General features: G+C 35.8%; 1 protein-coding gene across 2 annotated transcripts; it reads right to left on the bottom strand.

The window, feature by feature from the left end:
* Nucleotides 1–3,069: 3,069 nt before the first annotated feature.
* On the bottom strand, nucleotides 3,070–12,770 carry LOC137741883 (uncharacterized). 2 transcript variants are annotated; one of them, XM_068481584.2, is made up of 19 exons: nucleotides 12,131–12,770; nucleotides 11,311–11,414; nucleotides 11,007–11,093; nucleotides 10,800–10,875; nucleotides 10,636–10,710; nucleotides 10,500–10,553; nucleotides 10,133–10,192; nucleotides 9,924–10,040; nucleotides 9,197–9,291; nucleotides 8,886–9,094; nucleotides 8,267–8,364; nucleotides 7,932–8,035; nucleotides 7,627–7,792; nucleotides 7,252–7,374; nucleotides 6,826–6,908; nucleotides 6,123–6,264; nucleotides 6,011–6,040; nucleotides 5,161–5,231; nucleotides 3,070–4,276 (listed from the first exon to the last, which is right to left on the bottom strand). In XM_068481584.2, exons 1-19 carry the CDS (start codon nucleotides 12,161–12,163, stop codon nucleotides 3,457–3,459), a joined length of 2,547 nt encoding a protein of 848 aa, XP_068337685.2. In that variant the 5' UTR covers nucleotides 12,164–12,770; the 3' UTR covers nucleotides 3,070–3,456. The 2 variants fall into 2 exon arrangements, with proteins under 2 accessions (XP_068337685.2, XP_068337686.2); XM_068481585.2 differs by having other exon boundaries at nucleotides 3,070–4,273; nucleotides 12,131–12,738.
* Nucleotides 12,771–15,352: the final 2,582 nt, after the last annotated feature.

Here is a 15,352-nt window from a genome sequence, read left to right as displayed (position 1 = left end):
ATTCAAATCACAAAAGTAAAAGTTTATACACATGTTAAGTTCTAATTTATGCACAAATAAGATAGCTACAATAGTACGTATCACTCAGTGAGTCAGTGTATGAGTTTTATGCACAATTTAATTGTTGTAAAAATTTATTAAATTCTTATATACAAATTAAACCATTAATTTGCCATTTAGTACTGTGATATAGTGATATTCCTCTTCACTCGTACATAAGAGATCATATGTTCGATTCTCATCACAGACGAATTTAAACCATATTATTGCTAGTTCATTGTGAGCCTTAGCCCACTTCTCCACGCCTAAATGTAGATAATATCATTTTTTTCGGAAAAAAAAAAGTCTAACCGTTAATTCATCAGATCACTTAGAGTGATACGTACTATTGAAGAAAAATCGGAGATTAGCTTTGGGTATTTCACAATTTAAAAGGAAAATTAAGTATAAAAAATGGGGTGTGATATCCACACATCTCATTTTACTTCTCACACACCTTAATTTTCAGTCGTCGGATCGGATGAATTGAAGAAGATTAACATACATAAATTAACAAGGGGTGTGTGAGGAGTAATTTGGGATGTGTGGATAGCACATCCTTAAAAAATAAACGATGCAATTTTATTTAAAGAAAACTAATGAAAGTGACATAAAAATTTTGAGTTTTAACGAAAATTACAAAATAAAGGGTAAAATGAATAATATCATAATTAACTTTTTAATATAAAAATATAATTTTTTATTAAAATAAACAGTATGAGAAAATTTTCGTTAAAGTTTTTATTTATCTATTCATGTATTGTGTTGGGATATAACCTGGGGCATTGGGATCTGAAAACCCAGAAACATGCCATGCCTGCCTGCCTGCCTGTAAGTTGGGTCTGGTCACTTGTCAATATTCAGTCAGCAGTCACAGGTTCAATTTTAAGACCACTTTTTTATTTTTTATTTTGTTAATCCCAACAAAATTAAGTACAAAAAATAAAAAATAAAAAAACTGGAAAAATGCACAAGCCCACAGCAACGCACACGTGCAGTGGTCCCAAAGCAGAATTAAGTATTGGGTTAGTGACATCATCAGGTACGTGCGGTCCAACACTTGTGTCGCCTTTTTGATGCCCGGGCCCCGGCCCCCATTTTTGGCTAATGGATTGATTTGAGATGTTGGGATTGGGATTTTAGGGATTTAGGGATTTGACTCCACCCACCCACTCCCTCCTCCTCCACCTCTTGTTTTTCTTTCACAAAAGATAATGATAGCAGATTAAATAATTAATTGTTAACTAACCGAACAATTAGTGAGAGTCAAATCAGTACCGAAATGTATAAACATGATTACTTTCTGTCAATGCTACAGGAAGGAGCTATTTGCCTCCTCCTGTTTTTACTTGCTGATTCACTCAAAACGATATCATTGGTTCGCTCTTATATATGTACACCTAAAACTCAGTGTCCCAATTCATTTAATTAATTCAAGGTTAATTAGTCATAGGCTCATAGCTAATTAGGGAGTGTGAGAAAGTGTTGGATTGTTCCGATGAATATAATGTTTCTCGTTAACTAATGCGTCTTGGTTTCAATCATCGTCTCTCGTCTTCCTTTTAGTAAAATGAAAACTAACGAAAAGTTCAAAAAAACCTTCTTTTAATGAAAAGTTATTTTTAAAGGTATAGTAAATAGTACCAAAGAAAGGTATAAACGTGGTTTTTCGCTAAAAGTAAACAGTATTGAGAATGTTTTGTTAAATCTCCCTTTAGTAAACTAGAACTTAATGAGAAAAATAATATCACTTATAATAATACCTCCTCAAAATATTGCTAATAAATAAATAAATAAAAATTCAATAGAGAGTGAAGGATTTCTCAACTTAATTAGAGTAGTAATAAAAGTAAAGGAGAGTGATTCGCGAGAGTCAAAAAGTCAAATGGTGAAAGGGTGGATTGGAAGAAGAGCCAAGTCATGAATGAATTATACGTGCAAAAACAAAAAAATAAACATGTTTCCCTACATGCGTCAGAATCTCTCAGTTTATTCTCTAAGAGCAAGTCCACTTCTAAAAAATACGTTGGCATTCAACCTATTTAATCCACTCAGTAATAGTAATAGACCTTATGAACAATAAATTGACCAAATGCTTAAAAAAAATAGTTTTAATTTCGGATAGGATTTTTTTACCAATCTTGTTACGTCACGTGTCATTATCTGAAAGTACTATTTTGGTTGAAAATGTTGAAAATATTGAAATGTGATGTAAGGTGGAAGATGATTGTTAGGTATTTATGGAAAGAAATTTTGTTTTTTTTTTATTTTTCTGAAATTTTAAACAATTTTTATTGAGATAATTAATCTAGACTGTTGGATTTGAAAAGGAATTCAAATCCAACAGCCCATATCATGCCACGTGGCTAGGCGTTGGATTTGAATGTCAAATTTTTTTACTGTTGGAAATCCAACAATCCAGAATGAGCCACGTGGCATCCGAACCCTTGCACCTGTCGAGCCTGCACATGCGGGCCCCACCAACTTTTTCTTGTCGGAACACGCGTGTTTTGCACGCCCCTGGCACAAAAAAAGTTTAAAATGGCCTGTGACTTTAGCATGATGTCATATAGGCTGGACCTTGGCTCAGCACATTTTGGGCTGGCCTATGGGATGGCTTGGGCTGGAGCCCTTTTTGTGGGTGCCAGACCATTTTGAAGGTTGTGAGCCGGCCTACCCCTTTGGAGTGGACTTGCCCTAATAAGTTCTCAGCTCCAAGGAGCTGGCTGCATTTTCGCTCACCACCTTCAAGTAGTGGCACTGCTAACCACCTTATTTCACGCTAATTGCATGACGGAATCCTGGTTTGGTTCAATATCGGTTATTTCACCGGTACCAATAAAAATAAAAGGACGCTAAAGTAATCAAATGAGAGCGATTTCACACCATCCTTCGAGTTTCAACACTGCGTAAAATGGCAACCAAACCGATTACGTTTGGTGGAAGCGAACCAAACCGAAAAGGCAATCAACACACTGAATAACTTTGCATGCTAATAAGAAAAATTCAATCAAGAGCAAGACAAGGCAGTGACCATCAAAACTGCAGTAGATATGAATAGAATCACAACAATACCTAACCAATTTATACTTAAATCAGTCCGGACGCCACAATGATATAGATCCCACATTACCAATGATTCCAGCCAGAAACGAAAATACGGAAAACATTTTGGATCTGGGAAACTCCCATACTCGTTATCAGGGAGAAACAAACCTTTCAATAATAAACAATGAGTTAACAATAAATAAACAGAAAATAACCATAACACAACCTACCTTCGAAACAAAAATATACTGTACATGACTGCTGCTGCATAAGCCGCTGACACGCTGCCAACCGAAAATGAGGCCCCTGGCTACCAGACCCAATTTCAAATTCAACAGCCTTACGAAGGATAAACCCACCATTCACCATTCACTCCAAAACAGTCACTTCCTGATCAACCCTCCAATAGTTGGTGTCATTGAACTCCTTGTTTGCAGCCTCACCGTCATCAGGGTTCTCTTTTTCTGGTACCTTCGGCATAATGTTTTTCTTCAATGGCCCTGCCTCCCCTACTATGCCCTCTTTAAGAGCCTGCTCCATAGCCTTCTCAGTACCTTCCAATTCCACACCCACGAATTCAACATCCTCTTCAAACAGTGACGGGACAGCACCTGATCTCTGGCTCACACCACTGCCCACTGACCCTGCAGTAGAAGCAGTGGAGGATGGAGGCGAGCCATTTGGAAGTGTAGATTCTCCACTTGAGTGCAAACTAGCACCAGCATCTGGTGCCACTACCTCGGCCATTGAAGGATTGACAACTACGTCATTATGATCCTCAAATGGATTTACACTTGCGCCGCCGACTTGCAAATCTGATGATTCACTCCATCCCACCCATTCAGGCAAAGGCCTGTCTCCAAACATGTCATCATTATCAGATGTCTCAAATCTGAAGAAACCCCCCATGTCACTGGAGGCACTTGTCTTCTCGCCATCTGGGTTCATGTTACCACTGTTGCTAAATCCATTCATAAGGTTTCTGTTGGAACTGGACGTGCCATTGACAGCCTCTTTACTCCCGGCCAACTTATCATCCTCCCCTACCACAACCTCATCATCACTACTGCTGTTACCACCAGTGCAGTTCAAGTTTACTTCTTCCATCTCTGACAGTGATGTGCCCACAGATTCACCACCGGTTCTATCATCTTGGAATGCAAACCAGTTGGAATTTGTGAATAAACTGCTGCATTCAGGATTAAAACCATTCAGTATCCACATTAAACATATTCTATGGTGAAGCTTGTAATACACAACACCTGAGCCAATTTTAAGCCCTCATACACTTGGCACTTCAATATCAAGCACTTTTGCACCACAACCAGATATAAAATTTATGACCAACAATTTTCAACCTTGTGGAGCAATAAGTTACGTAGTTCGTACATCACAAGAACATATACAATATATGTTATGTATAAGATATTGTTTGAATTTTTATACATATGACATTACAACTAGAGAGAATTCTTAGACATCAATTGCCAGCCTCATGAAGCAATTAGTTAAACATATTTAATCCATTGCAACGACATATATGATGCCTTATGCGATACTCCACCTTGGAACAATGGAAGATATGAGAATACAATAAAATCTCCTTCTTTTTTCTTGCAATATTTTGGTATTTTAGGTCTACAAGTCAAGCTTCTAGTCGCTATATAGTGTCTCCGAAAATGTTGCACCTTATTATAGACCAGTTCTAACTGCTAGTTTGTTGCACAGGAGGATTGCATGCGAACCATCAAGCCTATCAAGCCTTGTTGATTATTGTTTCATTTCAATCATATTGTCTTGAATTGACACTTTATAGGATACTTAATTTTCTAGCCCACCTTTTCAAATACAGTAGAACTAGCAGACCTATCACCACGGATGATGTTCAGAAGATAACAATGACAAGGAACACACAAAAGAGAATATGAAAAATTGACAAATTTATAAACCAAAACGAATCTGATGTAAATTTGCAACCCCTTCCGAAGCAATATTTCTCCACTAAACCCAAATTTCAAAGTTAATTTTTCTTCATACAAACAGCAGTAAATAAACAAAAGGTTACAAACTCACCTTCCTTGGTCATCACCAAGACGCAAGGATGATATGACCACTTCAGCAGATTCATCATCAAAGTAGACATCCTGCATTTATAAATCAAACCCCCTCATTCAGAATGTAATTAAACCCAATGTATTAAAAGCGTGAAGCGTGGGCGAGGAGTCCGAGGGATAGCCCAGCCTAGGTGTGAGGCGTGAGGCGAAGCCTCACGAGACCAAAATTTTTTAATATATACACTGAGCATACACATATATTATATTAAAAAAAAAAAGATTATTAATCAATAATCACCCTGAGCACACATATATATTATAAATACATATACACACATATATATACATATATTATATATATAAAATAGAGGATGAAAAGCACAATGAGCACACATATAACAATGCATGTAGACGGCACACATCCTTTATATAAAAAATAAAAATCAGAAAACAAGTCAGAGAGATGATAGTGCAAGGAAGAGGTATGAGGTATGAGGTAGTTAAAACCCTACCCAAAATTTGGGTTTGGGAGTATTTACAAAAAAAAAAAAAAAAAAAAAAAAAAACAATCCCGAGGTGCACCTAGGCGGCTCCGGCGACGCCTTCCGCCCACTCCCCCAAAACAGAGGCGTCAACCCTCAAGCCCAGCCTCACAGGGCGCCTAGGCACGCCCTGAGGCGAGCCTTTTAAAACATTGATTAAACCCCAAAAAATAAGATATTAAAAATGCTTACATGGGTTTACATGGGTTATCTTTTTTCTACTTCCGACCTTTTTACAGAGCTTACTCATGCTTAGATAAGAATAGTTACCATCAAGTACTATATATCAACTTAAAAAACATCAGTGGAAGAAACAAAATTTATTACCTCATCATCTCGATCAAGAGCTCCTTGGTCCTGAAATGCAGAAAACCCAAACCATTAGCCCAACAAAAAGAAAAATGGAGGAATAATAAAAGGGGAGGACATAGCTAGATACCTCTCCTGCATCCTCATTCCCATATATTTTGTATCTAAAAGCCTGGCTTAGATTATTTGCTAGAGCTGCTACATCATAATCTCTGTCATTCATGTCATCCTCGTCACTATCCCTTGTCCGATCTTGCAAAGCAGTTGGGCGACTGTGCGTAACAAGGAGAAACGTAAGTGAAGTTGACGTTGAGATCCAAAAATATAAGGCTGATGTACAGCAGGGTTAACTCATTGATCATTTTAATAAAGCTCAACAACTATAAGCACTGTGTACCATGAATATATCATAGAATAACAGAAAATAAAATCAAGGACTACATAGTAGATATGAAATGCCATACTTAAGTTCATAAATAAGGATATATCGATGACGATATTGAAATTCATATCAAATAGCGATTTTTTATAAGAAATTGTGGCAATAAATTGATTTATATGGAATTCACATACAAAAATTAAAAGCATTAGAATCCATCTAAACTAACAGAGAAATAGTAAAAGTTGACATTATGAATTCATGGTGTATTTTTTTTCTTTACGACTGAGTGAGTGAGAAGAAAATATAAAGTGAAACAAAAAATGTAAAAACGGATATTAATGCTTGAGCAAATGTGTCAGTTGTATGGAAAATATGGTAATGTATACAGTATGGTCCCTAATATATTTGAAGAATATACATTGCAAAGCAGATAAATGGAACGACAGCATACCCGCAAGCCCATCGATAAACATTTTCAACTGCATTGCGCTCCTGCAAAACTGTTGTTTGCCACCCATTCCAGTCGCTATTTTCCTAGAAAAACAAGCCAAGCAAAGTTTTATAAGGAAAAACACTAAAAATAAAACTAGCTGTCAAAACCACTAACACCCACTCAAGTATCCCAAAATGTGATGATATCATCATAATCTTACCAATAAAGAGAGGTAAAGGGCAATAAATTTGAGTTGATAATATATACGCAGACTTTAGAGCAAAGATATGACATGAAATATGGTTGAATTGCTTCAGAGAGAGTCAGTTGACAATAAAAGTTACAATTAAGTTCGATCACCATCAAAATCACAAATGAGAAAAATGCCACGATCCAAATATGTATGCTTCTTGTAGTAAACCAAGGTTCAGACCTGCAACCTACCTGAAGGCATGCCTGAACACGGCTTTGGCTGTTTCCCAACTGAATGAGCTTATTAGAAATTCTTGTGATGTGCCCGAGGTTTCCTGCTCGTGGTGCTGATTTTCCAGTAGTAGGTACCGTTGGCTACATTAAGAAAAATTCATTATCAGAGCTTGAAATAAAATCAACAAACAACTAGAGGTAGTCATTGATATATGGTTACAAGCACTGCAAAAATCTAAAACTCCACTCAAGTATAACCATGCTCTCACTTTTATAATACACCTCATCCAGCAAAGGAACTAGAGGCATTATAAACAAATCAAGAATGTTGAGCATTTAATGTTTTTCTACAACAGTGCACAATTAGAGTAGCCAAGATATCCCCTTCTCTACCTTATTAGCATCACCAGATAGAATGGGATTTTTATCCGTTTGAAGGAACTTTCCAATTAAATCACACTCTCGAAGAAGATGGTCAATAATGGCATCACTCTTGCTTTCCAAACATGACGATATTATACTATCTACATGATGATGCAAGGAATTATTGTAAGGGTACCTGCATTAATTAAATAAACACATTAGGTATCTAGTAACAAGTACATCATTCACTACAACAAAGAGAAGAAAGTGTCCCTTTTTAACCAATACTCAGGACATACACTATTTCAAAATTAAAAATTGAAGCAACAGCTTACTCAAAGAAAAGATCAATGACCCGTTGGATGGTTCCTGAGCTAACCAATTCCTTTTCTGCCTCTTCATTGCCGGATCTCAGTAGAACAGCAATGAACTCCACAATCTGAAATAAATTGCACAACAGTTGAGAATTGGGAAATTGACAGTTACATTATTCCAATAATTATTAATAATTCTTTCTGTAAATTAGGGTGGAAAATTCATTTGACACTTAATTTCTTATCGATTAATAATTCTGCCAGCACAGTACTGAATTTAAAAATCAGTCAACAATTTAGTAGACAAAACAGCCAGATACTACTCAACTCCTGTAGATGTCATAAGAAAAACCAACCTTTAAACGATGCTTTCCAAGTGGAGGCCTCAACTCTCCGTATGTTGTCGGCAATGTTTTCTCATCCCATGACACATTCAAAAGCACAAGCAAGTCACCTGGACAACCACTTTGAATCTTAAAATCGCAATGAACAAACAGTTCTTTTCCTTTCAGGCAGCTATAACGAAAAAAAATTGCACCCATGACATGGTAAAAGTATCACTGTATTAACAAATCCTAATAGCCCTTGGGTTGTGTACAAATATGAGGCATATTCTAATGGCAGTCCCAACGTGGCAATATTTTTTCCCCTATGATATGAGCCTTGTTCATAACCCAAAGCCTTGTCATATTTCAAAGCCACTGTGAGGTTCAATATTCTTTACCCCAAGATACTCCCTTCTACTTTCATGTAGCAACAAAAGGTCAAAGTTATATTAAAAATTTAATAGCAGAGTGAAGATTCAAAATTTATTGTTGAAAACTGCAACTGAAAAACTAAACAATGATGTAACAACAGCAGAATACTAATCAGCGGAAAAAAAAAACACCAGCAGAATTACACGTGCAAGGAAGCTAAAAAAAACGCAATTTTGCAATTTTTGGACAAAATTAAGGCATCAGTATTTGCACTCACCAAGTTTTGGCAGCATTGCACTGACGGTATCTGGATTAACAGGGATTGGAGACTCATACATATGTTGGCCCCGAAAAGAATGGAACAAGGGAGAAGAAACTGCTGATCTTTTCGGATCCAACAAAGAGATGCAGACAGAAAGCGAGTGTACAAGACCAGACTTTGAATGTGAATCTTCCAATGCGTGACCAAATATCCTTGTAACAAAACTGCATAAAAGTATTTAAGAAAACTGAAAACCAATCCACATAACATGTACTAAAACGTAATAAATACTCAAAGCCAACCAAAAAAGTGTTCTGATCACAAACCTTGGGCTAGAAAGTTTGTTGGCTAGGGCCGATGGAGCATTTCGAGTTATAGCAGAAAGTGTTTCGGCTGCATTAGCATGAACTTCAGGAGGATTCTGGTCCAAAGTAAAAAAGAACGATGTTAGATAGACATAGAAGATGCACCAGGGCAGCTCTAAAGCTAAGTTATTTAACATTTATTCCAAACTTCTTAAGCTCATGAAAAATGTATGTTACCATTTAGTGTTTTCTCCAATTAAAATTTTAAGTTCAATTCCAGTAGTCTCTCTTTTGTTATTAAATCCTACCAAAAACAATAAAATCATATAGAACTCCAACTAGAAAGGCCAAAGGCATAAAGTTAAGGTGACAAAGTATGCAACACTTTTGATTCTTTGTGTTTCCTGGATCTAAGGAGCAGCACCTTTATGTAACTACTAAAACAGTACACAGACGAAATCCACGTCAAAAGTGGACATACACAGGACATATGAGCATTCAAGTAAGACATTGTTAACATATATGACTCTACTAAAGTGGACATAAACAGATATCCATTAGGTTATGTTGTCAACATATATGACTCTCTACTAAAGGCATCACAAATTGAGGAAGACATTGTTACCATAATGACTAAAGAAACAAATTGTATCCATAATTAAGTAGTAACTAGGGATATGTTTCATAAATAAGTAGATAAGGAAAGATAAAATTCTACTGATCAACAAGAATGTAATATTCCACTTACAGTTGGGCTCAACTTATCTACGATCATTTCAAGCAGATTACTTTCAGCTAACCATTGCATCACATCAATAAAATTGGGATACACATGGTCGTCCACACCAACAAGTCGAACCAAAACCTGTGCCACGAGAACACCTCATATTGAGTTTCAAAGAGGATATTACATGAAAAAAACCAAAAACTTTGAACTCGATTCTAAGTCTTGAATACCTCCATGATGGACGTAATTCCTATCAAATCAACTAGCTGACGGAAAACATCCTCATGGGCCTGTAGACACCAAGGATTGTAAATCAAAAACATATACACAGACAAACAAAAGATGGATTTCAGGATACCACCCATATTTCACAGCTAAAACAGTTCCCACAAAACTTTGTTTCCAGAACCATGGCATCTTGACTTGGAAGAGCAAGCATTGCAATTAGACAAATGAGTGATATGGATGCTATTGCTGGCAATGCAAAGAGGCAAAAGGTCCAATACAGTGCAAAGTACTGGTCCCAAATTAATGCAATGAAGAAAACCAAATTGCAGAAGTTTGAAAATATAAAGATAAACTAACAGAATTACTTACTTGAACATAGTTCATAAGTGGGGCTGTCTTCCGTATCATCAGGCATACAACAACCTAAAGTTCCCACAAAATTTGTCAAGTACCATGTTTTGAGACCAGATAAAGTAGGACAAACTGTAAATATCTCAAAAGTTACCTTGCCAAAATACCCAGCCAACGGGGCACTATGAGGACGATTTGGTTCCAAGAAAGAGAAAAGTAAGTTCATTAGCTGCAATCACAAAATAAGTATATGTCAAAACTAGACAAGATTTTATACATCAAATTCCTTATTCAAGATTAAGATTTGATCATGAATACCTCCTCTTCATCCACCAAAGTCTTTAAGATAACATCAATTTCACAAGTAAAAACCTCACAAGCAATGAAGGGGAACCTAAAGATCATGAGAAAAAAACAATTACTCAAATAATCAAAAGCAAAACTCCAAAGATAAAAATCTCAAACATTTTGGAGAGAAATATATAAACATTGTCAAAAGTATGCTTTGTCAAGATGAAATAATACTTGAAGGCTCGTTTGCTTTCAGCATCCTCAGGAGGTTCTTCAACAATATAACGCAATAATTGCTCCACCTGGGCTCTATCCCGTAAACTGAAAACATAAACTTACACAAGGGTATCAATTATTCATCCACAATCAAGTTCCCTATTATAGAAGATTTCATCAACGTATAATTCCTCCAAAAAATCCCAAAAACTGTAAGGAAAGACAACAAATTCTGGTATTGAGCTTAATATATATACAGGAGGGAACTTTGATAATATCAGTAGCAGTACAATCCGTAAAGAGAACATCAATGAGACATTACAAATTAATGAGACGAGTGTTTAAGGCTTTGCATTCTTGGATAATCTCTTCTTCATCCAGAAGCTCCTCTAATGTAAAATTTTCCTTGTCTAGCACTGTCTCCACCTGTACGGTAGAAAATACACAAGAAAAACGAACAAATCAGATGTCATAAAAATAGAAGCGTTGCGGTCCTAAGAAAAGAATCCTACTTAAAACTACAGCAGTCAAACATTGTTACTCATGGTTTATAGCTGGACAAAGAAAAGGCAGCACACGGGAACTAGATGCAGCTAAAGAGTGCAGCCTCCAAATCTTAAACCCCATTAAGCAGAAAGCATGAACTTCAAAAGTAGTTCTGTCCCACTACTTCCATAGGTTTCTCAGCAACCAAACAGACGATAATCACAAAATTACAAAATTTGAGCTCCCCCACTTCAATCACAATCTTAATAATCAAAGTCCCCACTTATCCAAACCCCGGCAAATACAGGCGGTAATCGCATATCCCGGAATTACAAAAATGGAGCTACCCAACTTTAATCTCAATCGCATTAATAAAATACCGCTCTTAAAAAGTAAATCCAACCCGAGAAAATACAGCTTACTAAAAATCTACGTTCCATTCAATTTGGGAAACTAACACAGCTACGTCCAATCAGTCTAAACCAGTTTGCAATAAAACCCAATTAAACCAAATTAATAGCAATTAAAAACTCCACACCAGTTAAACTTCTGAATTAGCAAATTGATCAAACAGAACACCACACCAGTCAATTTCGACAAGAAGCAGCTGAAATTAGGTTTCGAAATTAAAGAGATTGGGAAAGAGAGAGAGTTACAGGAGAGGCGGCAGAAGTGAGCTTCCAAAACATGGTGAAGAGAGAGAAAGCTGAGCTGGGAAGTGAGAGCTGGCTTAGATCTGTAAACCCTCGAGGCGGCGGCAGCAGCAGCAGAGGGAGAAGCAGTAGCAAAGTATCTAGGCCGTCGCGGAGGAGGTGGAGGTTTTGGGGAGCAGGTGGGGGAGGTCGGTGGGTCCGGAGCTCGAAAGTCGAAACCCTAGTTTTTTTTTTTTCTTTTTTTTTGAGAGATCGATGAGGGAGGAGGGAGCAAAGGCCGTGAAGATCGAGAGTCAGAAAATGAGGGTCAAAAACAATAATAAGCTGCGTGAGCAAAATTAATCGGCTCGTTGGCTTTTTTGGACTGCTGATGGAGAGAGGGGGGGGGGGGGGGGAAGCAAAACGGCAAAAGTACAAATGGAGGCGAGCGAAATTAACAAATTTTGTTTCGACACAAAAAAAAAAAATTAACAAATTTTGTAAGAAGAGAAAAATGATAAGGTTCGATGGCACAATATTTTATAATGTTGATATAAAAATTTTGATAAAAATATGAGATGATGAAGAGTTTACAGAGAATCCCACTTTTGAAATAATAGCATTTTGAGTACGTCTCTCTCAAAACCATGATTTTTCAAACTTCAATTTCTAAAATTGTGAGTCCAGCTTCAATGGTAGGTATTTTAGCGGTTAATTTTTTTTAAATTATCTAATTTATGTAGTTACTAAATTTTTTGTTCTTAATTTTATCAGTTTATGCCACTTCGTACTATGATTTAGTGGTATTCCTCTTCACTTGTAAGTAAAAGGTTTTAAGTTCAATTCTCGCCAAATGCGAATTTGAACCATATTATTGCTAACTCATTGTGAGGCTAAGCCCACCCCATCTCCTTAGCGTAAATAATATCATTTGTTCAAAAAAAAAATAATAATAATAAACAACCTATCTGTTCATTGTTCGTATTGCATACTGTTAAATACCACTAAAAAAAAATTGCTGATTCTTTTTATCTTGTCAATGTACAATTATTGTGTAGTCATCTTAATTATTATGTTGTCAATATTTAGTTTTGATCTGTTCAATAATTAATTAGATGCAATTACCCCAATTTTTTTACTCATGTTTTTGTGTAGGTATTTTCTTTATGTTGTTAGTATATATAAAGCCGACAAACTAAAATAGTGAAGGTTTCAATATACCACGAATGTCCTTCTCTAATTAGAATTTAAAATGAGTACACTCAATTAGTAAACGTACGTTAAAAATTCTATAAATGAAATGTCACATCCCGGATTGTCACACGCGTTAACTTAGCCCGTAGCAAAAGGCTAGTATGCATATATATACATATACATATACATATACATATACAGAGAGAAGGCAGAAATGAAGTTTTGAAAATATCTAAAGTGCTCCTTTTTCACTTTTTAAAGAATACAGGTTAATTAAAAAGGAAAAAAAAATGGAAAATTTAAAATAAAACTACCTCATGTAGAGGAGTATGTATGTGAGTGTATCTGTATGTGTATGCAAAAGAGCAAATAGTAGTTTTATTTATTCTTTTAACATATAAATTTAGTTTTTAAAAAAATAATAAAATAAAATAAAATAGCAAATTGTCGCACGCGTAAGCATGTGGCAAGAAACTAGTTTGTTATGATGGTTCTTGAATTACTCTCACTTGATTGATCATTAAAATTTTTTTAAAAAAATGAGAATTTGAATAAAGAAATATGATGATGGATGTGTGTGACCATTTATGTGTATAAAACATGCAATTATTATTATTTTTCTAAATTTATTATTATTGGAAAATGAGGAAGGGTTCAAAATCATTATAAGAAGACATAAATATCACCATATATTGTTCGTTTGGGATCAATGATGGTGAAGTTTGATGTTAGTGACCCCCCTAGGTTTATGTGGCTCTTCTTGTCTTACAAAAAGGCATAAATATAGCATAAAAGTACAACTACTCCACATTTCTAATATGTTTTATTTTAGAGAATTATTATTAGTACTCCAAAAATCTCATTTTATACTCCAAATTTTATATATTAGGAAAGAAAAATACACTTGTGAGGAGTGTAAAATGAGATTTTTTGAGTGCCAATAACACTTCCCTTATTTTAATTTAAACCAATATCTACCAAAAGTATATATGCACCGTACTATATCTCTCGTAACATCTTCTATGAGTTTAAGATTTGTATATAAATTTATTCAGAAAGAGGAATATAATCGCAACCATTTAGGTACGACATCATCTTGTGAGGCATGTACACATTATGTAGTTTTTCTTCTATTAAAGTACATACAAAAATAAGAAAACATCTAAAATAAATATAATTAAAGACAAGACAATTTGTTCAGAAAAGTCATATTTTGATTACTAACCAGTCAAGAAAGGGAAGAAAAATAAAAAACTACGGAAATACCCCAAAATGGGACAATTTCTTAATTTTGGGACAAAAAAATGACAAATCGCCCTTACACACCATGCACAAAACCGAAATTACTAAAATACCCACATATAAATGGGTTATTTGCTCCCATTTTCTGATTTTATCTCTCTCTACTCGCTCTCCCTCTCTCTCTCTCTCTTCTCTCACTTTCTCCCTCACGCACTCTCTCTCCCCTTCTCATGCTGTGCACACACGGTGCACTGTCATCCCGACCAACACCGTCCAAATCGAAGCCACCACTAATTTCATTTCGTCCTCACAAGTCCAAAACACCTAGCCTTGTCACGAATCTCATCCCCGTTCATTGGGATTGAAACTCAAGCAAGCCGTGAGTTTTTCGGCCATTTTCCTACAACACGGCAAACAATCGAGGCTCAAGACCACCACCACTGGACTCACATTGAGGGTGGAAACAAAGCCCATTCATTAAATGTTGGTGTTTTGCAGGATGAATTTTTCAGGATTTGCCCATTGTATGTACACAATATGCACATGATATGCTCACATATATGAGCCAACCTAAAAAACCAAATGAATTAATACTTAGAAGTTAAATTAGGGTTAGTGTTTCATGTTGGGGCCTATGGGTTGTGGAATAAATTTCAAGTTTTGACATGCTACAAACCTAGTATGGAACAATTTCTGGTTCAAGTGTCTAATTGCATAAATTTGTCAATTTTTTTTCATAATATGCATGTGGTGTGCATATGATGTGCATGACTAGCTTCATAATAATATTCCAACTCCAAAAACTCATAA

The sequence above is a fragment of the Pyrus communis genome, chromosome 11 (assembly GCF_041283825.1).
Source record: "Pyrus communis isolate YQ-2024b chromosome 11, ASM4128382v1, whole genome shotgun sequence".
In the NCBI taxonomy this organism is placed as follows: Eukaryota; Viridiplantae; Streptophyta; class Magnoliopsida; order Rosales; family Rosaceae; genus Pyrus; species Pyrus communis.
The sequence above is the reverse complement of the archived record's forward strand: the minus strand, read 5'-3'. Positions and strand labels throughout refer to the sequence as shown.